General features: G+C 49.1%; 1 protein-coding gene across 2 annotated transcripts in view; it reads left to right on the top strand.

Annotated features, from left to right (window-relative positions):
- The first annotated feature begins 10447 nt into the window (after positions 1-10447).
- LONRF3 (LON peptidase N-terminal domain and ring finger 3) overlaps positions 10448-26394 on the top strand; it is a 57954-nt gene continuing 42007 nt past the window's right edge. Inside the window, exons 1-4 of one of the 2 annotated variants that reach the window (XM_081043651.1) lie at positions 10448-11437; positions 14108-14226; positions 17410-17532; positions 25420-25678. In XM_081043651.1, coding sequence (XP_080899777.1) covers positions 10627-11437; positions 14108-14226; positions 17410-17532; positions 25420-25678 — 1312 coding nt within the window. In that variant the 5' untranslated portion in view covers positions 10448-10626. Of the gene's footprint in view, positions 11438-12613; positions 12736-14107; positions 14227-17409; positions 17533-25419; positions 25679-26394 lie in introns of those variants that run through there. The other variant, XM_081043652.1, reaches the window with a different exon arrangement.

Raw genomic sequence — 26394 nt, 5'->3', positions numbered from 1 at the left:
GCACAGACGCCCCTCTGTAATCTGACAGTACTCCTCAGTTCAGGGATCAGTTTATGTCTCTGGAAGGGCGGGTGGGGGGGAGGATTCGAAAAGTGCGGTGAGGGGCCCAGGTGTGGCGTCTGAGTTCTTTGTCTGCCCTAGGGCCCAAGAGCTGCCCGCCCTGGCGGGAGCGATCAGCTGTGGGACGCAGGGAAAGAGCCCACCTCCTGGACCCTGCGCTCTCCGCTGCACCCTGGGTTCCCGTGGGACTCTAGAGCCCCGGGTGCTGCCTGCCGCTGCTGCTGTGGTCACGCTACCGGGCCGCGGCTCTACCGTGGGGGATCGGGAAAACGCGGCGCGTTTCCTCTTGCCCTCCTTGCTCCTCCCCTCCTTGCCCAACTAGCGCACCCCAAAGCAAACCTTCCACGAGTCTCTGCTCTGTCCTGAGATTCGCACAGAGGTCGCCATCCGGCCTGGGCTCTTCCAGGAGTCTGTGCTCGTCCTGGGCGCCGCGGTGGCGGTGGAGGGGGGAGCGTGCTTCCACTTCGCTGTCCTGCCTCCTCCCCTGCTCGCAATCAGGGCTCACCTTCAGGTAATTCCTCCACGAGTCTCCCCGCTGTTCTGCGTGTTCTAAATCTCCCTGTGTCTTTAGAGCTGCGGTTTACCGCCGCTGCCGCAGCCGCCGCCGGCCGGATTCCACCACGAGACCGCGCGTTTCCACTCCGCTCCTTTCCTTCTTCCTTTGTTCACCCAATTTGCGTACCTTCAAGTAATCCTTCCACGAGTCTCTTAGGAGTCTCTTAGCTGTTCTGCGTGATGAGCAAAGAGTTGTTTGATGGCTTATATGTCCCGTTTGTAATAAAATCCGGAGGAGAACTCAGAAAATGTGCCCCGCTGCCGCCATTCCTATGACGTCAGTCCTGATTTATTGTTTTTCTTTGTAGAGATCTACAGGAGTGGCTTCTGCAACAGGTTGATAGGAAGAGGTCTTTCTTTTGTTTTCCAACACTTGTTGGTGGAATGTTTTATTTTCTCTCTGACTTCAACCTTTTTTCCCCTCTCTCACACAGTAGTGATATGTTTTCTCTGCCCTATTCCAGCTCTCACACAATGGGGGGATTCCCTGGGAAACGGGGTTCTCTTCTGTTAACAGTTCCCCTGGGTCATAGGGCACCACGTCCCTGCGAGGATGCTGAGAGCTTTGAAGTTCCAAAGCTCTTTCTGCACCAGATTCAGAGCCCTTCGTTTCAGCAGTTCTGTTTACTCCTGCAGGGATCCGCCCAGATATGTGGGGCCAGGGGTGGGGTTGAGTTGTGAGCAGTGGTCCAGAGCAATGGCAGCACCACCACCACAGCCGGTCATGCTTCCATAGCTCCCTCCCCTTTGCCCGAACTAGTTGGGCTGCGAATCTGTGTCTGCTTCCACAGTTCTCAGAATAGCTAATATTCTGTTCTTTTTATCTAGCATTGCTACTAGTCGGCTTCTAGCACTTGTTATGTGGGGGAGGGGTGAGCTCTGGGAGGGTAGGGAGGGGGCAGCTAGTCTCAGTGCCTAAGGCTTCCGTTCTCTGCTCAGCAGTGAGGGCTTAAACCACCGTTTTCAGCCTTCTTCCCTCAGTCTTTTCTCCGAGGTCTCTGCTGTGAGCGTTGGGTTCAGCCATGTTATATGCTGCCCCCCCCTCAGCCTTGTGGGCCATAAGCAGAGCCCTAGCAGTCCGAGTTCTTCCCCCTCCTGCAGCTGTGGTAGTTCTGGGATGCAGCGAGCTTGGAGCACTTAGTTTGGTCTGCGTCCTGAGCCCCCGTGGCTCCTTCTGCGCATTTCTCCCTTCCCTCCTTTTCCTCTCACACGATTCTCCCTCCTTTAGGTGAATTCAGTAGTGGGCCTGTTCTTCCTGCCTGTCTGCTGTGTAGGGAGTCCTCTATGGAGTTATTGTTGTTGGATTAGTTGTAAATTCCAGGGAAGCTTTACAGAGGCTCGCCTCATGCCACCATTTTGATGACGTCTCTCCAAAGAGCATGTTATGAATTTGACTCCAGTGGTAATGGAAGTTAAAGCTAAAATAAAGTAATGGGACTATATGAAACTTAAAAGCTTCTGCAAAGCAAAAGACACCATTGGCAAAATAAAGAGGCAACCAACTGAATGGGAGAAGATTTTTGCAAACAGTGCCTCTAATAAGGGGCTAATATTCAAAATATACAAGGAACTCATGAAACTCAACAACAGGAAAACAAATAACCCAATTGAAAAATGGGCAGAGGACCTGAAGGGACATTTTTCCAAAAAGGACATACAAATGGCAGATAAACATATGAAAAAATGCGCAACATCACTAATCATTAGAGAAATGCAAATAAAAACCACAATGAGATATCACCTCACCCCAATCAGAATGGCTTCTTGTATCATCAAGAAGACAAATAGTAACAAGTGTTGGAGAGGCTGTGGAGAAAAAGGAACCCTCATACACTGTTGGTGGAAATGCAGACTGGTGCAGCCATTATGGAAGTCAGTGTGGAGGTTTCTCAAAAAATTACGAATAGAATTACCATATGACCCAGCAATCCCTCTCTTGGGTATCTACCCAAAAATTCTGAAAACATTTATACATAAAGACACGTGTGCTCCAATGTTCATTGCAGCTTTCTTTACTGTGTCCAAGACATGGAAACAACCAAAATGTCCTTCGATAGATGAATGGATAAAGAATTTCTAGTATATATGAACAATGGAATACTATTCAGTCGTAAGAAAAGGTGATATAGGAACATTTGTGACAACATGGATGGATCTTAAGAGCATAATGCTACGTGAAATAAGTCAGACAGAAAAAGCAGAGAACCCTATGATTTCACTGATATGTGGTATATAAACCAAAAACAACAAAAGAACAAGACAAACAAATGAGAAACAAACCTCATAGACAGAGACAATAGTTTAGTGGTTACCAGTGGGTAAGTGAGGTGGGGGGTGGGTGATGAGGTTAAGGGGGTTCAAATATATGGTGATGGAAAGAGAACTGACTCTGGGTGGTGAACACACAATGGGATTTATAGATGACGTAATACAGAATTGTACACCTGAAATCTATGTAATTTTGCTAACAATTGTCACCCCAATAAATTAAAAATAAATAAATAAAAAGAAAACAGAAAAGAAACAACTGAAAAGTGTTGGGGATGATGTGGAAAAATCGAAACCCTTATGAATTGCTGGTAAGAACGTAAAATGGTGGAACTACTAGGGAAAACTCTATGGTTGTTCCTCAAAAAACTAAAAATATAATTACAATATAATCCAGCAATTCTGTTTCTAAGTATATACCCAAATAAATGAAAGCAGAGTCTAGAACTGATATTAGTACTCATGTTTATAACAGTATTATTTACAATAGACAAAATGTGGAAGCAACCCAAGTGTCCATTGATGGATGAATGGATAAGCAAAATGTATATACATACTGTGCAGTGGAATATTATCCAGTCTTTAAAAGGAAGGATATTCTGACACACGCTACAACATGAATGAACATTTAGGACATAATATTAAGTGAAATGTGTCAGTCACGAAAAGACAAATGTTGTATAATTCCACTTATTTGAGGTACCTAGAGTTGTCAAATTTATGGAGACAGAAAGTAGAATGGTGGTTGCCAGGGACTGGAGGGAAAGGAAAAAGGGGAGTTGTTGTTTAATGGGTACAGAGTTTTGGTTTTGCAAGATGAAGAAAAGTTCTGGAGATGAATGGTGTTAGTGGTTGTATAATAATGTCAATATACTTAATACCACTAAACCATAGACCTAAACGTGGTTAAAATGGTAAATTTTATGTTTTATATATTTTTACCACAATTTATAAAAATCCAAGATTTAACCATTTCCCAATCCTGCCAAAGTCTTCAATAATTTCCTTCTGATGAACATTTGCTGCTTTCCCTACAGGTAGCCTGCCTTTTGTTTCTTTTACCTCCTAAGACCAGACTGCTCTCTGCTGGAATCTCTAGAGCAGGGCCCAGCGTCAGGCCTGTAGCTCATTCTCCTCCTGGGAAGAAAATGCCTTACGTAGAAGGCAGCCAGCACATATCTTGCTCACAATAGTCAGCAGATGGCTGTGGATCCCTTCTGTTCTCAGGAATCACATCAGGACTAATTGCACTGTGCATTTTCCATCACGGGTAGCTAATCCCAACAGTGACATTGGGCATCGTTATTAATAGGCAAAGGACAAAGAGAGAGGGGAAATGGCTTGGAATGAGTCACACAGCAAAGTTAGAACTCCGAGCTCCCAGCGACTAACCTCGCCCTGGGCTCTGTCCCATTCACCTGGCAGCTCCAGAGACTTGCTGGTTTTGTACTTTGGGCAACAAACTCTCTGGCTAACAAAGTGGGTCTGACTTGTCTTGCAGAGAAATGAAGCAAAATCTTTCTTGGGATGGTATCATCTGATCTTACTACTTCTGATTGGCAGGAAACCAGAGTCCCCAATTTTTGCTGAATGACCTTGAACACATCATTGAAAGTCGCTGGACCCTCAGGTTTCCTTTCTGTAAAATATGGACAAGAATTATTGATACCCACCCCCAGAGAAAATTGATGAGCCAGGGAGAGAAGGATTGGGTGCATTTATCCAATCTATTCTGCATTATTCTTTACACTGGTGAACCCCAAACCTGGCAGAACATCATAATCACATGGCTAAGCTTTAAAAATACAAGTTCCTGGTCCTTGGCTAGCCAAGCTTACTTGGATTTCTCCTCCTTTCTCCTGGATATAGCCCTCAATGTGAAGGGAACCACCTTGAGTTGAGCATTGGGGTGGTCTTTAACTTTTCTCTTTAAATCCTCTCCAACTTAGTTTAAAAGGCGCCTTCTCTATGAGATGGAAAGCATTGCAGTCTGTCTCCTCTGAGCTTTCCCTTGGACTCACTGTTCCCCAATTTTGGTACTTCTCACATATTGCCTATTATTTTTACTTAACTCGTTCAAATCTTTGCCTATCATGTCCTCAGTTAGCTATTGAAGGATAAGAACTGTGTCATATCCTTCTCTTATTGTCCCACAAATGCCAACTCCATTAGCACATAGTATGTGTTCAATCAATATTTGTTGACTTGTGAATCCTGTGATTAGGAAAATCTGGAATAATTTCTTACTTATGGGAGGTGTTCTGCGTCCTTTGGAAGCTTTCTGATCACATGGAAAGAACCTTAAACAAAGAGGCAGGAGACTTAACTTCCAATCCTGGCTATGTAATAAACTCCCATTGTGACCTGCAGTAAACCACTTGCTTTTTCTAGCCCTCAATTCCCTCATTTGTGAAACCAGGCAGATCTGTAAAGTGTCTTTTAACTCTACATAGCAAGGGGCAGCCTTTTCCATATCCAGTGCCATTAACGCCCACAATGCCTATTTTTTCCTATAAGGGCTGCTTAATTGCTGGTCAGCCCCAGTTTACAAAATGAGAAACTCAAGCAAAGAGCAAGTAAATGCTTTGGCCGAGCTTGCATGCATGGCATGTGTGCATGTGTGCCTGGGTTGCTCACTCCTCACCCCAGGCCCTTGGTTTTTACTGGATTCTGCCATCCCAGAGCTGTTTAGCAGTCCTTCCCAAGTCTAGGACTGTCAACACTTAATAGTGTACATGCCTACTTTCTTCTCTGTGAATGACACAGGGCTAAGGTATAACATTCCAACTAGGTTTCCTCTTCTCCCTCTGTGCACTTCCATCCAGGACCACAACATCCACTGCCATGTTCATTATGATCTGTTCAAATACTGTCCTCTGAGGAGGAGATGAAAGACACAAGACACTAATCATTGCCCTCACGGAACTTCTAGTCTGCCTGGGAAGTGGGGACAAGAATGTGTAGGGAAAGATGTGCTAGTATATGTGAGGGAGGACCTGGGCGCCAAGTGCTGCTTTGACACATCTCCAGTGCCTAGAACAGTGCCTGGTACATAGAAGATGCTCAACAAATACATCATAATATGTGAAAATTGCCATGGTTTTTAAACTTTTTATTTTAAAGAAGGGAAAGCCTTTCTTCAGTGAAACAAGTGGATGTAAGGCTGCCCTGGCTGAAGGGAGTTAGGGTCGAGCTCTGCCTATTGTCTCCTCTAGACCACAGAGATGTTCCTCAGAGCCCAGCTGGAACACTTACTGCAGTCAGTTGGAAAGGAGATGCAGATCAACTCTTGCTCTTTTTCCTGGTTAACCTTAGCCACGGGGATCCTAACCAAATAAGTGGAGGTTTGAAGAACCTGGCCCTCCAAAAGGAATATTTGCATCTGAAAAAGTGTTGTCAATCTCTCCTCTCTCCTCTTTCTGGGGAGCTCCAATTTAGTAAGGGCAGAGGGGAGGAAGTTTTGAGTAGGAGATTTCTGAGTTGGTCCACAGATGTATATCGATGTAATATTTGTTTACTTTAAATAAAGAAGGAAAGAAAAACACTGTGGTAATGTTTTTCAGTATTCAGTAGAAACCCATTTGATGTTATCATCTGAGCAGTCCCAATTTGAAAATACAACGTAAAACTCTTGTGAAGTCTGTTCAATGAGTAGATGGTGCTGCCTTTCCACAGTGCCCCCTGCATCACCCTGGCTGCCAGCTATTAACATTCCTGACCAAGTTCATGGTCGGCCTTGGACACATGCAGCTGCTAGAGCATCTTTACTCCATGCCTGCAGGACTGAGACCCACTGCCTGACTTGGCCTTCTCCTTGCCTCTCCACCCCTGACTGGCAGGGGAGGGAAACCAACCCAGGGAATGCATACTTGTCAAGGTGGTCCAAGCAGGAAGGCACATCCCATATCTGCATCTGGAAGACAATTTTGGGTAACCAATATCTATTTTTTAAAACTTGTCACAGGGATAAAGCTATTTAATTAAGAAGTTTTCATCATTATCCATCTTATGGCCATTTCACATAAATTTCCTTACCAGTGAGTGCCACAGACTGTTCCTCCTTACAGGTGCCAGAGGGGAAAGAGACAGGCAGATAATAATAGGGACCCTGCTGTAGACTGAATGTGTCCCCCCAAAAGTCATAAGTTGAAAGCTAATCCCCAATGTGATGCTATTTGCAAATGGGACTTTTGGGAGCTGATTAGGTCTTGAGGGCTCCCTTATAAATGACATCTGTGTATTTAGAAAAGAGACCGCAGAGTGATCCCTTGCCCTTTTCTGCCATGTGAGGTTACAGCAAAGCATTTGTGAACCGGAAACAGGTTCAGACAGACACTAACTCTGCCAGAGCCTTCATCTTGGATTTCCCAGCCTCCAGAAATAAATCCCTCTGAGAAATAAATTTCTGTTTTTCACAAACCACCCAGTCTATGGTATTCTGTTATGGCAACCTGAACGGACTAAGAGACATCCCTTTCAACAGCAGGGGAAACTGAAGGATGAAAGGAGCTCACTTTATTTTTTTATTTTTTTATTTTTTTTATTAGTTTCAGGTGTACAAGACAAGGTAATACTTAGACGTTCATCATTTATATCCCTCACACTGTGAACCCTCCTCCCCCCATCCATTATCCCTCCGACCTCACACTGAACCATCACATTATATATATAAAATTATAGTTGGCATTCATTAATGTTTAGCTTCTGGTGTACAATGCCATGATCAGGCATCCACAGTATCTCTGAAGTGGTCTCCCAAATAGGACACGTGTCCATCGGATACCCAACAAAATCTTTACAACATTATTGAATACGTTCCCCAAATTAATTTTCAAAAAACCCTGAAGCCATCTTGTGGTTACCAGCTGCTTCCTAACCCCTTCACCTTTCCCCTTATCCCCAACCCCCTCCCCCCCGCCCATCTAACAACTCTCGGTTTTTTCTTTGTGTCCTCAAAACTGTCTCTGATTAGTTCATTCACATATTCTTTTCTTTAGATTCCGCATATAAGTGAGATCATATGGTACTTGTCTTTCTCTTTCTGACTTATTTCACTTAACATAATGTTCTCTAGATCCATCCATGTTGTTGCAAATGATAAGATTTCTTTCTTCTTTATGGCTGCGTAATACTCCATTGTATAAATGTACCACAGCTTCTTAATCCAGTCATCGACCGATGGGCATTTCGGTTGTTTCCATATCTTGGCTATTGTGTAAAGTGCTGCAATAAACATAGGAGTGCATACTGATTTTTGAATTGGAGTTTTGGATTTCTCTGGATAGATGCCTAGGAGTGGAATTACTGGATCATAGGGTAGTTCCATTTTCAGATTTCTGAAATACCTCCATACTGTTTCCCATAGTGGCTGCACCAATCTGCAATCCCACCAACAGTGCACTAGCGTTCCCTTTTCTCTACATCCGCGCCAGCATTTGTTGTTTGTTGATTTATTGATGATAGAAAGGAGTTCACTTTAGATAGCAAGTCTCCAGGAGCCTCAGCTTCCCCCCAACTTTCCAACATAGCCATCTGCTCCACCTCTTGGCCAGTCCCCTGACTTCCCTAATCTTCAAAATCTAGCTCAGGCTTGACTGCCTCTAGTCACCCCTGCCCTTCCACTTCTACTTCAGACTTCACCCCCTGGCCAAGCCCCTACCGACAGTATCTGGACTAGACTTTGTATTTAATTAGTTGAGTAGGTATCGTTAAACCTAGTCTTAGGATAGAAGCCACTCAAGGTTAGGGATGGAGGGAACCTTGGAAATTAAGAGAAATTAAGGCTTCCCCAGAGGTCTTGCCCAAGGTCTTACACCAAGTTATGACCAAGCCAGGGCTGCATGCCAAGTTTTCCTATGCATGCCTTATGCCTTCCCTGCTATATCCTGAGTTTCTCTTTCTTTTCTTGGTCTTTCCCCAATGTGCCAGCTTCCCTTCTCCCCTCTAACCCTCCCCCCTCCCCCCGACCCCTCACCCCCCCTTCCACGTCCTGTCTCACCAGAGGGAAGCTCTAGGGATGGCCACACAGTACCTGTTCTCTGTAACCTTGGTATTAACTCAAGGAGGAATTAACGACCTAAAGCAACACAAAGCTGGGACAGCCTGTGGTCCCCAGCTCTGAAACATGATTTGATCTCAACTAAGTTCATCCCTGACATTGGTTCAGAAGCCCAAACAGTGGTTCCCACATTTTAGGTCACTTGCCCAAGGTCACTCAGCTAAGTGGCCACAGCAGGAGCCAACTGCAGGTCTTCAGGCCCCAGGGGCGCTGCTCTGCCCCGGGTACTGCTCCAGACACTGCCCAGAGCCTGCAGATCTGGAGACCCATTGAGCCAGAGGCAAACCCAGATCCCGCCTCCCTGCTCCGAGCAGCGTGACAGTGGGGGAAGTGCCTTATTCCTTTAGGTCTCTAAGCATCGCCTACTTAGTTGTGCGTGTGGCTCGGGTCCGAAGTGTGGGGGTGGGCGGGAGACAGAGTGTGGTTGGTCTACACTGGCCTTCTGAAAGTAAGCGGGGCACCCTCGAGATCCCCTAGCCATCGAAAGCCAAGCCCCGGCGGCTTGTGCGCAGCCCTATGCGCAAATGTCCGAACTCTGGGTTCTGAAGCGACGAACCTGGAGGCAGCTCAGCGGGCCACGGGAGTGAGCCAGGATTCGCGTACTTTCTCCAGAGTAGCCCTCTCGTGTCCCGTTTTCTGCCTGCCACTCTCCCACGCCCCCAGAGTACCCAATGACCCTCACAGGCCGAGTTCTGGAGGTCGCCCTTATCCAGCTAGTGGCCCGCCGGGCTGGGTGCGTCTCCAGTACAACGCCCGCCCCAGCGCAGGCTCCAGTGTTGGGGGAGAAAGGTGAAGAGCAGGGCACGCGGCGGGGCGCCTCCCTCCGGTCGGAGTTGGCGAGCGCATCTTCTCGGCGCGGCTTCCACCACTCAGCCCGCGCCGCCCAAGTTCTACACACGCCGGGCCGCTGCTCCCAGTCACTCCCAGCACGAGAGACCAAGCGCCCTCGGATAACCGCATTCACTGCTTTTGAAGGACTCCCGGGGAAGGTGGTCAGGGACCCCAAATGTGAGGAGATGGGGCGGGGCTCCCAGGGCTAGCTGGCTGGGGCCGGAACCCGGGTGGGGGTCTTCCCGGGGGCGCTTCCAACCCGCTTCCTTTCGCAGACAGCAGTTGTCACCCGCAGAAGGGCGAGCCTTGGGCATCCGGAAAGACCTGGCGGACTGCGTGTCTCGAGGTACCGGCCTCTCCGGGGAGGGGCGGGGAAGAGGGACGCTAGCGAACCTGTTTGGAGGTGGGCTGGGGTGGGGTTTGGAGACGGAAGAGCCTGAGAAAAGACACTGGGTTCTTTTGTCTCCCCCTCTTCCGAAAAGGAACCACATTGCCAGGGAGAAATAAGGTGGAGTGTAAACACAAACAACCTCAAAAAGAAGCCAAGACAAGCGAAGCCAAAAGAAGTAAGCGCAACACTGTTACAAAACTGTCTGGTTTTGTAACAATTTCCCCGCCGCTGGCCAATGAGCGGTGTGGTGGTGCATCACGTGGTGCCGTTTTATATAACAGTTTGCTGAGACAAGACAGTTATTAGGCGGCGCGGGGCGGCGGGCATGGAGCTCGCGGTGGCGTGGCAGGGACCGGCGTGCGGCAGCGCGGCCGCGGTGGCAGCCCCAATTCCCTCCAGCTGCCGCTTCCTGCTCAGGATCCTGGGCCGCTAGACGCCTCCTCCCTCGCGTGTTCTTCTCTCTATGGATACATTGCAGACTCGACAGATGCTGAGCTTGCCCACTGAGCTTGGTAGCAACAACTTCGAGCTGGCGGAACTGGCGGCATCAGTGGTCCCGGTAGATACGGGCTCCCATCCGGAGGTGGCTACAGAAGGCTCCGCACCGCTACTGACGCGGGAGCCGGAGCGGGAGCAGCCTCCAAGGGCTTCGACGCCTGAGTGCAAAGTCTTGCTCACGCAGGCCGACGCCCTGGCGTCCGGGGGGCGCCTCAGAGAAGCCCTCGAGGTGTACAGAGAGCTGTCAGAGCGACAGCAGCTGGTGGCCGAGCAGCTGGAGCAGCTGGTGCGCTGCCTGGCGGAGAACGTCCCGCAAGGCGAGGCGCTGGCGCCGGCACCGGCGGACCGGAGCAGCGTGGTGAGCTGCGCGGTGGTGACGGAAGAGGCAGGAGAAGCAACAGCCTCTGAGGCCACCGAAGTGTGGGACGGCTTCAAGTGCCGGAAGTGCCATGGATTTCTATCAGACCCCGTGTCCTTGTCCTGCGGTCACACCTTTTGTAAGCTGTGCCTGGAACGCGGGCGGGCAGCCGACCGGCGCTGTGCGCTGTGCGGGGTCAAGCTCTCCTCGCTGATGGTGGCCACAGGGCGGGCGCGCGGGGCCCGGCGGGCTGGGCAGCCGTCGCCGCTTCGGGTGAACGTGGTGCTCAGCGGTCTCCTCGGCAAGTTGTTCCCGGGTCCGGCAAGGGCGTCGCAACTCCGGCACGAAGGCAACCGGCTGTACCGCGAGCGCCAGGTAGAGGCGGCGCTACTCAAGTACAACGAGGCAGTTAGGCTAGGTGAGCCCACAGCTCCGCCCAGCAATGAACCTGCAGGGAGGTGGGGGATGCGCAGCGGCCGAGAAGCGCGCTGGGGACCGTGGGGGGGCCGGGTTTCGGAAGTTTGGCCTCTGACTTCGTCTCTGTCCCTATCAATTTCTTTCTGTGTCCCTGCCTCTCTACCTCTGTTTCTCTTTGTCTTTTTCTGTCTCTTGTTAGGTTCTGTGTTTCTGTGTCTCTGTTTCTGTTTGTGGCACGCTGTTTCTCTGTCTTTTACACCTTTGTCACTCCTTTTCTTGCTCGGTGTCACATCTCTGTTTCCCTGTCTCTGCTCCTCCCTCCGCTTCTTCACTCCTGTGCCCCCTCTTACACCTGCCCGCACCTTCCCTGCCAGGAAGGGAACTTTGCACTCTTCCCACCCTCGCGCCGGCTCCACTGGGCTCCCGCCAGCCCGAGGTATTCAACCCGCGCCTGCGTCTACAGTCCTGCCTGGCCCCGGCCGCCGTTGCGGCCTGGAGGTGTCCCTTCCGGGGCCGCGGATCCGGGTGGGGTGGGTCCGGCGTGGAATTAGGTCAGGAGAGCACTGGTTGCATAAGGGCTGCGAGCGGCCGGAGCCCAGCGGCCCCTCCTTCGCGCGGGCGGGCGGGATTGTGTAACGGCTGAGGTAACCGAAGTGGGCCACGCTCTCCTCGGAAACCATCCCGCGAGCCTTGGGGGCAGGGGGAGGGGAGCGCTCGCGCCCCGCTGCCCTGTGACTCACTGTCACCGCTTCCTATCACACGGGCTTCGGCTGAAATAGATGCCCCCCACCCCTGCCGCCGCTGCCAGCAGCCTGCGCCTTTGCCTTGAACCCTTACCCCGCCAGCCCGGCACACTACCGGCCCGGCCACTGCTCAGGGATCCGGGGGTGGGGTGGCTGTGGGCTGGCTACGAAGGGAACGCGCCTCTGTCCCGTTTTACCGTGCTACGTGAGGACTTGTGGGTGGGCTTTGCGGGTTCAAGGGCAACGTGGGCAGCCCCACCCCTGTGGCAGGACTAAGTACCTGAGTTCCCCCAAGGAGAGGCTTCCCCGACGCTCCCACATCTGGTCCCAAGAAGTGGCCGCTGAGCCGCCAACCGATATTGCCCAGCTCGGGCTGGCTGCCAGGAGCTCAGCCCGCAGGGCGTGGAGTCTGGTGAACCGTCCTGGGGAGGAGGCGGCAGAGCTGGGCAGACAGGGCTCTGGGATCCGAGGGTGCCTTGAGCCCATCTCTGATGTGTGGAGGAGCGGGGTGGGCTGGAGTCTCCACGTGTTGAATCTCCACCTGAGCAGGCAACAGGTAATGGGATGGGGGAGGAACGAGGGTTGACTGGGCAAGACCGGCAGCTGAGGGAGAGGGGGACTCCCCACCCACACACACACACATTCTGTGCCCAGGCAAAGCACGTTATTTTCTGCTGGCATGTGCTGCAGAAAAGAAGGGACAGAGAAGACTGTAAACTATTTCCTAACGTCTTAAGAACAAGTAATGAACACCCAAGCAAGCCATGGCACACCCCTGGGGGGAAAAAAACAAAACAAAGCCTGTTCCCACAGAAGAAGCTGGATCTGGGTCCCTGGGAAAGAACAGAGCAATAGGATGGAAACAGGTGGAGGCCACTTCAGCCCAGGTCTCCAAGGGAAGTTCCATCCCCTTCAGCTGTCCCCAGAGGGCCAGGAAAGCCCCTCCCTGCCCTCTTCCTTGCCCTTTGTTGCTGTGACCACTTTTCCCTGGGGTTTTTCCTTGTACCTTCAGAGCAGTCAGGGTGAGTGCCAAGACCACTTCAACCCTCTAAGAGGAAAGGGGTCTTTCCAACAAAGAGTATGTTTGTGGTGAAAGACAGCCACTCTCTCCTCACTATTCTAAGTACTGCACCTACCTTCCACAAAAAGGAACCTGTCCTCCATCCCAGATTCAGTCTGGCCAGTTAGCAATGAATCTGACCAGCTAGCTGTGTGACTTTCAGCAAATGCCTTCCCCCCTCCTCTGGGCTTGATTTTCCTCATCTGAAGAATGGGTTGGTCGAGCCATCTGATTTCTGAAGTCCTGTCCATCCCTGGCATCTACTGATTCAGAGTGTTGGTGACAGCCAACCTCACTTTATTCTCAGAAGCCTAGTCCAGGTTCATTCACATTTGGCAATCTGTGATGAGAGGATGGAGCCTTGCAAATACATTTCCATTTTCTTCAGAGAAAATTAATATGTGTTGGGTTTTGTAGACAGAGATAATGCTAATGTCATCAGAAGACTAACTTAAACTTGTCAGGGGTCACATCTGGCCACTTCCCTCTCCCCCTTCCCTGGCCTGTCATCTTGTGGGTGGTACCTCACAGGCTTCCTGTTGCTAGCCACACATAGCCATGAAGCAGGGTGCCAGGGTTTTCTCTATGTCAGTCACACTGACACCACAGGCCTTCTAAAGGAACTGCTTCAGAGACAGGCAAAAAATTCTTTATAGCTGAGGAAGCTTAGACCCAGAATGGCTGGGAGTATGGTAGTCAGGGCAATATTAGTGCTAGAAATTGAGCCCAATCCTTTAGATTCCTAGTAGAAAAGTCCTAGATAACTTTTAAACTTGCCATTTGCTTAAGCTCCATCCTCATACAGGACTTATCATGTGTTTGTTCTGGGGGCATTAATGAGGGCTTTTTTCCCCCCTCATTTTGGCAGCTCCAAATGACCACTTGCTTTATAGCAACCGATCTCAAATTTATTTCACCTTGGAGTCTCATGAGGATGCACTGCATGATGCAGAAATAGCATGTAAGCTCCGCCCAATGGGTTTTAAGGTGAGTGTGGGATGGGAGGGATGGGAAGGGGTTGTACTGTAGACAGGAATTGGCAGAGAAGACTCCACCCTGGGGGGTAGGGGCACTAGAACTCAAGCAGAGCTGGGAGGTTTTGCAAGGGAGCTGGGGGACCCTTGACAAAGGGTGATTCAGGGATCTGCAAAGGTGCTGCATTCTTCCCCAATTTGATCTCTAATTGATGACCTACAGAGCATCCTGGGCTTTGTGACTCCAGGACATGGACTTGGGAGCCCGACTGCCTAAGTTTATGTCCCAGCTCTGCTACTTTCACAAGCTGTGTGACCTTGGGCAAATTACTTAACCTCCCCATGCCTCATCACCTCATCTATAAAATAGAGATATTCAAAGCACCTATTCAACAGAATTTGTTGTGGGAATTACATGAGCTAATACATGTAAGATGCTTAGAACAATCCTGGCACATAGCATTGTATAAGTGTTTGCTGTCATCAACATCACCATTATTTTCCAGGGACAGTAGAAAGAAGAGAGTAAGGGAAGTATTGCTGGCTGGTTGTGCCATTTCGAGTCCTTAATATAGTCAGTCAGCCTGCCAGTATCCACAAACATCTAGGTCACATGGAGGGGTGGGGAGAAAGACAGGCTAGGCATCTCTCAGGATGCCAGGAGGCAAAGTGTCACCTTCTCTGTCGTCTCTGCCTGGCCTCAGGACTGGCCCTTGGCCACATGTCAATATTTGGTTTAGAAGATTAGATTTGAGCCTGGGCTCTACTACTTCCAGCTAAGTGACCATGGGAAAGTCACTTCACTCTCTGGACCCCAAGTGTCCTTGTTTGCAAAACAGAGTTATTGTTATCTGCCCCGATCGCCTCACAGTGATTCAGTGAGAGTCACCATCGAGCATGGCCAAAGGGCCGTTCTGTGAGCTATATAACACTTGCTGTGTCTTGGTATAGTGCTCTCTCTACACAACCCCAGGATGTTTTCCTCGGAAACCCAACTTATTCAAGTCCAGGTCCATGATCCCTTATCTGAATCCCATAGGGCCAGGTGTGTTCAGAATCCATAATGTTTCCGATTTCAGAAAGACCTGTTACACTGAAGTAACACCTTCAGTGAGCTCTGGACAGCTCCCCATAATCAAGCACACTAATATTACTGCAGCATATTACATGAAAATTCACACTAAGTGGGATAAAGAATATAACACACTTTATATCATTTTAAGTCAGGTTTTGCCACCTTATAACTTATGATGTCAAGTTTATGAAAATATTGGATTATCAGACTTTTGGGGATCTGAGAACTTAAGATAAAGCATTGTGGACATGTATCCCGGGCCATTAATGTCAGAGTGAATCTCGTATGTTCTTTCATGAGCAAGTTTTTATGGGTGATGATGGATTAGTATGTTCTCTTTCCTAGGGAACACACAGTTTGCTAAAAGTTACTAATGTCTTAACTCAAAGGAGCTTCAGTGGAAGCATTTCAGGCCTTGTAGCAGTGGAGGTCAGGTAGCTGCCTGGGGGGTAAGAGGACTTCTCTTGCAACTTTTTTTGCTCCCACCCTAAACCTAGGGACTAAGGTTGGGGGCCTGGATAGTGCAGTGGGAAGCAGGGCTGAGTAAGCAGCAGACCTGTGTGGGTGAAATGGGAAAAGTGACTTCCCCAGTGAAGGAAGAGTCGATGGAAGTGTTAAACAGGAGTTTCGTTTCCCTAAAGGTAAGCAGAGAGGCAGTGATGAAAGAACTCTATTGTCTTAGGAGCTGAGAAGACTTGAACTGATGCATATAATTCAAAACCACCTCACAGCCCGATTTGCACAGTTCTCACAATTTCTATGTCAAATGTCCCTGTGGGAGGGGTTCACCTTTGAAACCCTATTCCAGCCATCCAGCCAGGGCTCAGTGGTACTCAAAATGTCCTGTAGGTGGTACAGCTTTCAGTGGGGTGAGCTGGCTGCCCTGAGCAGATGGAGTACGTGGGTTGCTACTTGGTAGGATTGGTAGGATCCCAGAGGCCTCTCCAGTCTCCCAACAAGAATCCCCTCTAACTTCCCTGTAATGTCACACAAGCCTTTCTCCAGGAGGCCTCTGGTAAACACTTGTGGGAAGAGCAATAAGCCATTGGCATCCACTAGCTGCTGAGACTAGGCTACAGGAGGATGGTAGGGGCCACAAGGAGAGGTCCCCAAGAGGTTTAGAGCAGGAGGCGTTGCTCAAGAAGACAGATTCCAGCCAGCTCCTGTAGCCAAGGCAGGGAGCCTGAAGCTCCAGGCCTTTAGAGTCATGTTAAAAGGGGAGGCAGGAGACTGCCCAGCAGCGGCCACCTGAATCATTTCTTTCACTATGTTGGACCAGCTGCGGAGGCAAGGGAGTGGGGAGCAGGCCCTGAAGGGCAGCCTAGATGACTCAAGAGGAATGCTCTCCAAGCCGAATTGCAGGGGCCATCTGTCCCACAGCAGAGAGAGAGGGCAACCCTCTTCCCACCTCTGTTCTTCCTCCCTCTTTCCTAGGACACTCCTCTTCTACCCCTAAAGTTTCTTTCCCTGAGAAGTGGACTTGGGCCTTGAGGAGCCCCCAAATTTCTTTATTCTACTTAAAGGTGTGGTGAGGGAGCAGAAGTGAGCTGAGCCTACAGGAGCGAAAGCATTTGCTCATCCTCTGGTTAGCCTTCTGAAAAGTAGTCTGCTTTGTGGGGAAGAGTTTTCTGGGGGTTCTAGACCACAGTTCTAGTTCCAGCTTTGCTTTTGAGGTCTTGCAGAGGTCATGTCCCTTCCCTTGGGCCTCTTCTGAGAAATGATCAGTAATTACAAATAGTCACTCAAATCAATAATGTGGACGAGGCCTCTGCTTGACAGACTAGTTAATAGGAAGGCATATCTGGGCGGGTCCTGAAAGCTGGTTAGTATGTGCTCAAATAAGGGTTCTTGCTACTTGGTGATCTCTCCAATACAATGGTGGGGTGGGATGGGGGGGAAGTACTATTGCCCAGTGGTTAAGAATTTGGACTTTGGTATCAGTCAGTCCCAGGCTCAAACCCTGATTCCAGAATTTACCAGCTGTGTTACTTTGGGCAAGTCACTTTTCTGGGTCTCAGTTTTGTTGTCTTTAAAACGGGCCTTGAAACAGTTGCCTGCATTATAAGGCTATAGATAAGAAGGTGTATAAGAATGGGAGTGAATGCTAATGTTTTCTTTCAGGCACACTTCAGAAAAGCACAAGCCTTAGCCACCCTAGGCAAAGTGGAGGACGCACTAAGGGAATTTCTATATTGTGTGTCCCTGGATGGAAAGAAAAAAAGAGCAAGATCTGAAGCCGAACAGGTGAGTTGAGATGACAGCAGGTGCAGCTGCCCAATGGGTTCCCACCCCTCTGTCTTCTCCAGGAAGGGGAGTGAGAGAACTGCCCTCCCTGACATTTAGGGTCCTGAGTGGGCAGCTCTCTTGGTTAAGGGGACAGGAAGGAGGCAAAAGTGCTAACTGATTGCCCTCAAACACTGTCCTCTTGACGTGTACAATCAGATTGAGTAGTTCCTGCATTTCTGTAGGACTCTGTGAGGAATGTTCTTGCTTTGACGCAGAGTCTGGGTTGTCAGTGGGACAAAAACCAAAATAAAATAAAACCAAACAAGATAACACGGGGATGGAGGCTCACTGCTTCACCAACCACACTGGGAAGCCAGGTCCTCAGAAAGGATGCTGGGCCCCATCTCCCCTGCCATATGCAGAACTCCAGCCTTCAGCTCCTTTTCTAGAAATAAAACACATACACTGTCTCACAAATGTAAGTCAGAGACCATCGCAATATAATCGAAACAGTCATTCCAACTCTTGAGTCCCAGGAGAAAGTGGTTATTTTAAAAAGGTGCATGATATACTGAGAGCATTAGCGAAGGTTCAAGCACCCTCACTTCGCCGACTTCATTGCTTACTCTCCTGCAGTGTACTCAGGGTGTCTGGCTAATTGGCCCGAAGTTGGATGCTGACAGTCAGTGATGGCCTGTGCTCTCCTTGTGCCCCACCCCCAAGTCACCACCACACCCCAGGTGCTTCTGTCCCAGTGTGATTCAGCACAGTGGCAGATGAAGAAAGGGAGCAAGAGACAGGACTGGTTTCTGAAGGCTCCAGAAAGGAATCTCTAACAAAATCACTGAACTGGGGGAAGTGGAACTCTGGAGGTTCTGCCTCTGACAGAAGATTTCTTTTCTCGGAAGCTGCTTTGACCTGGTTTGAGAATATGGACAAGGTGTTCTTGAAAGGAGCACTCATGGCAGAAATTTAGTCCATGGTGTGAATAATAATAATAGCTAACATTTATTGAGCGTTTCCTTAGCACCAGGCACTGTGCTAGGGCTCTCTGTGGAAGATGTACTTTAATGCCTACACCATCCTTATGGAGGTAAGTGCTATAATTTATTCCCATGTTACAAATGAGATGGATGAAGAAGCTGAGGCTTCCTAAGGCCACACAGCTAGTGATTGGTGGAAGAGCATTCAAACCCAACACCTTCTGCTTCAGAGTTTGCCTTCTTAGCTGCTCTACCATCCTGTTGTCCGGGGAGGACGTGCCGGGAGTCTCAGCACTCACTGCTGGGGCTGGGTGGAGAGTGGCAATGGGACCATCAAGTTCTGGGGTGGATGGACAAAGGAAGTTAGAAGAACCTTGACTTTGGGGACAGTGTGCAAAGGCCAAGAGGCAGGTGTTGTGTCCAGCAGTGAGTGGTTACTTTACTACCTTTTGCCTATTTCCCAGGTGGCCTGATAGACTCTGGTATCATCAGTTGGGTTGACCTCTCTTTCCAGCTGCTTTTATAGACCATCTAGTGTCATTTACACAACTGCCTAACTGGAAGGGACAAGGCATTGTGCTGACTCTGGAGACCCAAAGAGGCATAAGCCACAATCTCAGTCCTCAAGGACCTTACAATCCTGCATGTGTTATACAGTACAACATAAATGTCAGACAATACACTCAAGCATATGCTCATGACGAGTGGTCTGGAGTTCTGAAGCTGGGGCAATTTAGAGTAAAATTCCACTGAGTGTGATGAGGGCATGGCAGCCATGTATGGGGACCAGCATCCTCAGCAGTGCTTATTTACTGGATTGCTCCATTTTCAGGACTAAAGATTTGACAGAGATAGTCCAGGCTCACTCGACATTAATTAGCTACCTTACACACCCACAGACCTCAGATTCTTTTTATTTATTTATTGGGGTGACAATTGTTAGTGAAATTACAGACTTCAGGTGTACAATTCTGTATTACATCATCTACAAATCCCATTGTGTGTTCACCACCCAGAGTCAGTTCTCTTTCCATCACCATATATTTGATCCCCCTTACCCTCATCTCCCTCCCCTCACTCCCCTTACCCTCTTTTTTAACCCTTTTTTGACCCATTTGGGCCTTTCTAAGGATGGCATTGAGTGAAATTGATTTTCCTTCATGTGAAGTGATTATTGTCACTGAGAGTTGACCCCAACTTCCATTTTCCAAAGCCAGCCATTGGAAAGGCCTAGAATGAGATCTTAGGTAGTAAAGGGGAGAAGCAGAGTGCTGCATTTGTTTCTGCCTTGTTTCCTTCAATTTTTCCCTTCTGCCTCACTTTCCCTCCCTCCACACTCTGCTATTTTATCCTTGTACCTTAGGATTCTGTGTGCCTGCTACTGAAGAGCATCATGCTCTTTTGGGGAGAATTCCAGGGAGACTGCTTCAGAAGTGGGTTGGCCTGTTGGGCCACTCAAGGGGGCTGACTCTTGACGGCCAACTTTACCTCTTATGGAGGAGGGGCCTCTGAAAGCTGGCATTCATGGCCCAGGTCACTGTGAGTGCCTCCCTGCCTCAGTCCTTTACCAACTTAGACCTGGGAAGTGGGTTTCCCAGAGCTAGAAGGAAACATAAGGATCTGTCTGAGGACTTTGGGCCTGAACCCGAGGCCTCTCTGTGGGCCCTGGGACGGATTAGTGTCTTAATTCAATTCCATCCAGTGTGATGAGTATGTATTGGACTTCTGTCATGTGCTCTCCAAGAGTTGGCCATCTGGTTAGAGAGAAACACTTACATCTATGACACGATTTGAGGCTAACACAAGACTATGTAGTGTACGATGCTATATTATGGTGCAGTGAAGAACATGAAAGGACAGGTGAGATCAGGAAGACTAGGGTAGTAGAAGGCAGCATTGGAGCTGAGCCTTGAAGGCTGAGCAGGGTTTGGTTATGTAGCAAGTGCTGGCATCCGAAGGAACGTCATGAAGGAACTGCCGCGGTCTAGCAAGGGAACAAATCAAACTGGAGAGAGTTTGGTCAGAGTTTCTGTCTGGTTCCCTTGATCAGTTAATACCCTGACTATGTGCTCTGAGCAAGGGAATGTAGCATCCCTTAGTGGGTCTCCAAACACTACAGGGCCACTCGGTGATAAACACTTGAATATGTTTTAGAAGCCAAGTGACCTGTCCTCCTGTGTTACATGTTACATACAAGATATACACATGTGTATTCATAATTCCTGCTGGCACAGGGGAGAATTGAAGCAAGAATGTGGGCAGCTAATAGAGCAGCCTGCACTAGAACACATATCTTTGATTCCCAGTTCCTTTTGGATCTTCTCACTCAACTGGCTTATCTAATTGCAAAGGAACCAGCCATACACTTGGCCCTGCCAGCCCCAGTACTGGTACTTGAAGTTACCTGACGTTCTCTGGAAAGTGAAGGTCACAATGAGGGAAGAGAAGCTGGGAAAAAAGAGAGGAAGGTTGGCTTCTGCTTTTTATAACACTTCACTGCAGAAGGGATTAAAGATTCAGGGATGATGCTTGGGGGAAGAGGAAGCAAAATGGGCAGGCAGAGGAAAGAAATATCAAGGAACCTGGAAGACAGTTGTGGACTTCTACCCACTGCAGTGTTATGGGCATGAGTCCAGGTCCCTCAGCTGATGTTTGTCCCCTGCCTTCATCTCTGTCTCCTTTCTCCCAGATAGGTTTTCAAGTCATACTGCAGATATTTCTATACAATATTCTATGGAATATTGTAGCACTAGATTGGAGTTCTTAACTTTGGCCAGGGTGAAAAAGGCATCTGTGGTATCTTTTCAAACTGCAGATTCCTGGGCCACACTTCAGACCTGGGCAGCCGGGTGTGGGTACCCAGAACCTGAAGTTTTCATAAGCTCCCAGGTGGTTCTGGTGCATGCTGAAGTGAGGCCCTCTGCCGTGTGTTGGGCTTCCTCCCTGGAACTTTGACCCAAAGCTCTGCCCCCTGCCCCTTCCTACCCCTCTCCCTTTACCTGAGCACCTATAGAAACTTAAGTAGTGAAGTCTTCTGTTTTATGTCACAGCTTCTCCTTAGTTTCTTTTCACCATTAGTCCCGGGGGATTCCCGGGAACATTATCCCGATATCCTGAAGCTATTGGCACCTCACCCTAGATTAAAGGAACATGTAAAGTCAATGGCTACTGAAGGCACCAGCCATAATCTACCAAAGTTGTCACAGGTAAAACTCAACTCACCCAGTTTGTTTGTGACTTTGTTACGCTTTGTTTGGCTGTTTTGTGGGCAAACCTAGGGGTTCCTGAAAAAGAAGAAATGGAGTTGCTAGTGGTTGTGTTCTTTGCTAGAAGGTTATTTCTTAAAGATAAAACTGGATTTCAGGCATGGTCTCAGTGTATATGATTAGTTACATTCACTTTTCCGTTCTTGGTCAGATCCAGCTGAGAGAGACATTTGTCAGCACTAGAAAGAAATTGGCCCACTTCCCCTGGAGCCATTCAGCAGGGTGGCTTTATCAGCCTAGGGGTGGAGTCTGGGAAGAGGGCCCCTGACAGCCCCTCTTTTCCTGGTTTTGTTTGTTCTAGCTGCTGGTCTTTGAGTGGCAGCTAAGTTCCTTAACTAAAGACAACTCCATTTGATCACCAAGTGGAGGTAATTTCCTATTCTTGCACCATGTCTTACACATAAGTAGACTTCCGGTATGCATTTGAGGCTGACAAGAGAAAAGCTATTTGGGAAGTGTTAAGTCCCTGGGAGGAAGACAAGTATTTGTGCCTTTCTTTGAAAACAAGGGAACAGAATCTCAGAATCTCAGAGAGATGGTCTCTAGGCCCCGGCTTTCCCAGCAGAGGGCAAGTGGGCAGCAGCTGAAGCTCAGAAGTCTAGACCTGAAGGCAGTTTAGTGTTGACTACCTCAGCCCCTTGGGGCAGCAGTCCCCCCTCCGTGTGTGTCCTATGTTCTTTCCTGTCTGTAAACCGTGGGCTCTCCAAGGTTTGTTGGATTCTCTGACAAGTGGAAACCTACATTTTCCCAGCTTTTCTTCCTGCTCTGGAGAAGGAATAAAATGCAGGTGTGCCCAATTCAAGAAAAAGGGTGTAAGTAGAACTCAGAAGATCTCCTGAAATCAGAGAAGCCCTAGCACATTTCAGAATTGTTTGAGATTATGATTACGTGACTGTCATGCAGGGGACCCTGCTCAGTGTGCCATTTGACACGCAGGGCGTCCGGTGGGGTCTCTGGTCCCCCTCCCCACATAAGAACGCAGGACATGGTGAGGCCAAACAGGAACACCCACGGAGCCATAGATAGGGGAATCAAACCAATATATTCTCGCTGGCAGCTGGGCTGGAGACACAGGAAGCAGGATCTATATAATCTGCCTAACAGCAGTCCGTGCTTGCCAGCCACCATCTTCTTGCTAGCACCCATTCCTTTCTGCTAGCGTAGCCACAACCGTTATATAAGTGGCCAATGGTTTACGGGTTACAGCTGACGGCCAACTAGCCACAGCTGCTGGCCATCTGATCACAGTTGATGGCCATTTACTACCCGAGCCAGCACCTTTCTATTGTGAGGCCGAGAGCCTGGAAACTGTTTTTTGGGGGCTTTGTCCCCACACTCCACCCCTACAGGGTCTCGCCTCACAATCTACGCGACAAGTGTCTTCCGCGAGGGTCCCTGTGCGAGGAGCCTGGAGGTGAATATCCTGGACACAGCCAGGCTCTCTGAGCACAGCCAGGGTTTCTCAGGGCACCACCAGTACTTCTGGGCACAGCCAGACATCCTGGGCTTCTTAGGGTACCACCTGTTTCCCCGGGCACACCCAGGTTTTCTCAGGGCACTGCCACTCTCTCTGGGCACAGCCAGACTTCCTGGACACAGCCAGGGCTCTCAGGGCACTGCCACTCTCTCTCTGGGCCTCTCGGGGTACTGTGCTGGAACAACAGCGGCTCACATCAAGGTGCTTACATATTATCAATGGCGGCCAGTCAAGACACAAAAGCAAACATCCGCCAGTCCCACTACATGGTGGTATGTTCCCAAACAGTCAAGCGTCCATTAAATTAGGGATGGAAGGCAATTCCTCATAGTCCATAGTCATTCGCCAGGGCTGTCCTGGGGGTGAGGGATGACCTTGACCTCACCCTCATGTCCCACGGAGGACTCAGCATGCATTTCCTCCTGGGACAAGTTCCGCATCCAGGCTGGGTCAGTAAGCAGTTCCCAGCCCACAGGGCAGCAACAACCTTCGCTTTCTCCAGCCTCTGCTGGTTGGGGAACCATCCACATCTTTCCACCCCTCCACGGGGATCAAGCTCTCCGGCAGCTGCTCCCCTGATCTTCCTCAGACTGAGCTTTCATACGCACAAACTGCTCCACTGCCCTTCGGAAAGCTTTGGCCAGCACCGTATCCTGCCGACTATGCCATGTGTCATGCAGGGGACCCTGCTCGCTGCGCCATTTGTCGTGCAGGGTCTCAGCTCCCACTCCCTGCCCAAGAACGCAGGACACGGTAAGGCCAAAAAGGAACACCCACGGAGCCATAGATAGGGGAGTCAAACCAATATATTCTCGCTGGCAGCTGGGCTGGAGACACAGGAAGCAGGATCTACATAATCTGCCTAACAGCAGTCCTTGCTTGCTAGCCACCATCTTCTTGCTAGCCCCCATTCCTTTCTGCTAGCGTAGCCACAACCGTTATATTAGTGGCCAATGGCTTATGGGTTACAGCTGACGGCCAACTAGCCACAGCTGCTGGCCATCTGATCACATTTGATGGCCATTTACTACCCGAGCCAGCACCTTTCTATTGTGAGGCCGAGAGCCTGGAAACTGTTTTTTTGGGGCTTTGTCCCCACAGTGACCAAGAACACTAACACTGAACCCAAGTGCCTGGACTGACTTCTAATTGCAGCTCAATCAGAAATGCAGAAGACGAACACCCCTGGCTTTCCAGTGAGAGCCAGCTGGGGAACAGGGATGGGGTTTCCACCCAAACTTTGCTCTGCAAAACAGTGCAGTCCTGTGTAGACAATGCTTGGGGCTCATGGAAAGTTGAGGATGCAGTATCATTATGATGCTGAAAAAAACTCTGAACTCCCCAGGTTAGAGAAAGAGAAAACCCACATTACTTTCTCCTCACCTCATTGTTTTCTCCCAACTGTATGCTCTCATTTTTCATCTATCTACCTTTTTCTTTTTTGGTAGGGGTTGGAGGGGGAATAAAAACATGAGCATTTTAACCTGTAGACTGTGAATTTAGAGCAGTTAGGGGTTCCCCAAGTAAATTCACATAAATCCTTTTCATTGGATTTGTTTCTAGATCCATTTTCAAATATCCTTCTCTTAGATAAAAATTCTTTAAAATGCTAAAGATGTTATTGATTGTTTTGTCAAATTATTTTATCTCTTTTTCAGACATTTTCCTCAAAATCTAGTAAAAGGATTAGCTTGTCCCTAGTTCATTTGACCAGTATGACATATAGCTCTGGAGCATGAGGTAACTCTAGACCCATGGACACACCTGTATCAAAGCCTTACCAAAAGTCCTTTTGGAGCTGGGCTATGAGGCTTGCAGATGGCCTGGAATGGTGGGGTGGGTGAGAGGAAGCATTGACAGGATCTACCCTCACTGCATAACTTGGTTTCCCTAATATGACTGGGGAATAATCTGCATAGAAGCGGGGACTGGTGCCACACGTTACTTTTCTCCCCTTCACCATTGCCCAAGGAGTCTGTCCCCTACAAACCTTTCTGTCCTTAACAAGGGAAGTCCCCCCACTCTGCCCAAGCTGGGCATGCCTTTGTTGCTGATGCTGTGTGGACAGAAGTGAGAAATATGCCACCCAGTTAACCTATGTGTCCACTGAGTGATCAGGGCTGTTCAGTTCTCTCTCTGTCCCCTGTAGTAGATTCTGATATTTGGTTCTTTCCTCCAGGAAAACTTGGAGCTCCCGCGTTGTTCTATACAGGAGGAAGCAGCAGCCAGGGGGGACTGCAGCAGCCTGATGAACCCAGCGAAAGTAAAGGGGGATGGGCGACAAGGCAACATGAAAGACCAGGAAGAAGAGGAGAAGGGGGATGCTGACTCTCCAGAAGTTGCCTCCAGCAAGACTGGCAAATGCCAGGAAAAGAAAAGGAAACACTGTCAAATTGAATCCCAAGACCCAGATGTGCCTAATAAAGCCTCTAAATCAGGTACCTACTCTACTCAGGGGTAAAGGGGCTTGGAGAAGATGCCTGGGCTCCCCAATATATGCAACTTACTTGACCTCCATATGAGGGCTCCTCAGGCTTTGGGCGTGTGTCCCAGCTCTGGCACTTAGCTGTGCCACCTCAGGCATTGCTGCGAAGTTTCTGTGAAAGCATGCACAGTTCCTAGTGTACTGCCAGTACTCAATAATACTTACAATGGAAAGCCAAGGCATAAGATCAAGCACAGTCTCAAGTTATGACATCTGATGCCCTTGATGATGTCACTTCCTGCCAGGCCAACTTCTCCCTACCCCACCCTTATTCCAGGAAGGGAGGACCAAGGCCCCGTGATCAGGCCCCAGTTGTGTTCCTCTAGGTAGGCATCTGAGAAGCAGCAGTTGCAGCTCGATATCTTTCCAAGAGAGGTGAGCAGCGCCAAGACTCAGTATCAGCTTTGAAAGCCTGGCTCAGTCCATGGAGTTGCTGCTCCTGCTCCTGCTGCATGAAGTGCCTGTTGCATTTGAATGAAATCCCCAGGGCTCCTGGACTTACACTTCTCTTTCTATGGGGCTTCTGGACACCTCAAGCGCCTACTTCAGGGTATCCCATTCTCAGTGGGTTAGGTGGTCACTAAATCAACTCTCTGGGAGAGGGTGAGAGTGGCAAACTGAAAAAGTAATTATGTTCTTTTGCCTCAGAAATACTGTTTGTGAAACCAA

Source organism: Rhinolophus hipposideros, assembly GCF_964194185.1.
Source record: "Rhinolophus hipposideros genome assembly, chromosome: X".
NCBI classification, from domain to species: Eukaryota; Metazoa; Chordata; class Mammalia; order Chiroptera; family Rhinolophidae; genus Rhinolophus; species Rhinolophus hipposideros.
The sequence above is the reverse complement of the archived record's forward strand: the minus strand, read 5'-3'. Positions and strand labels throughout refer to the sequence as shown.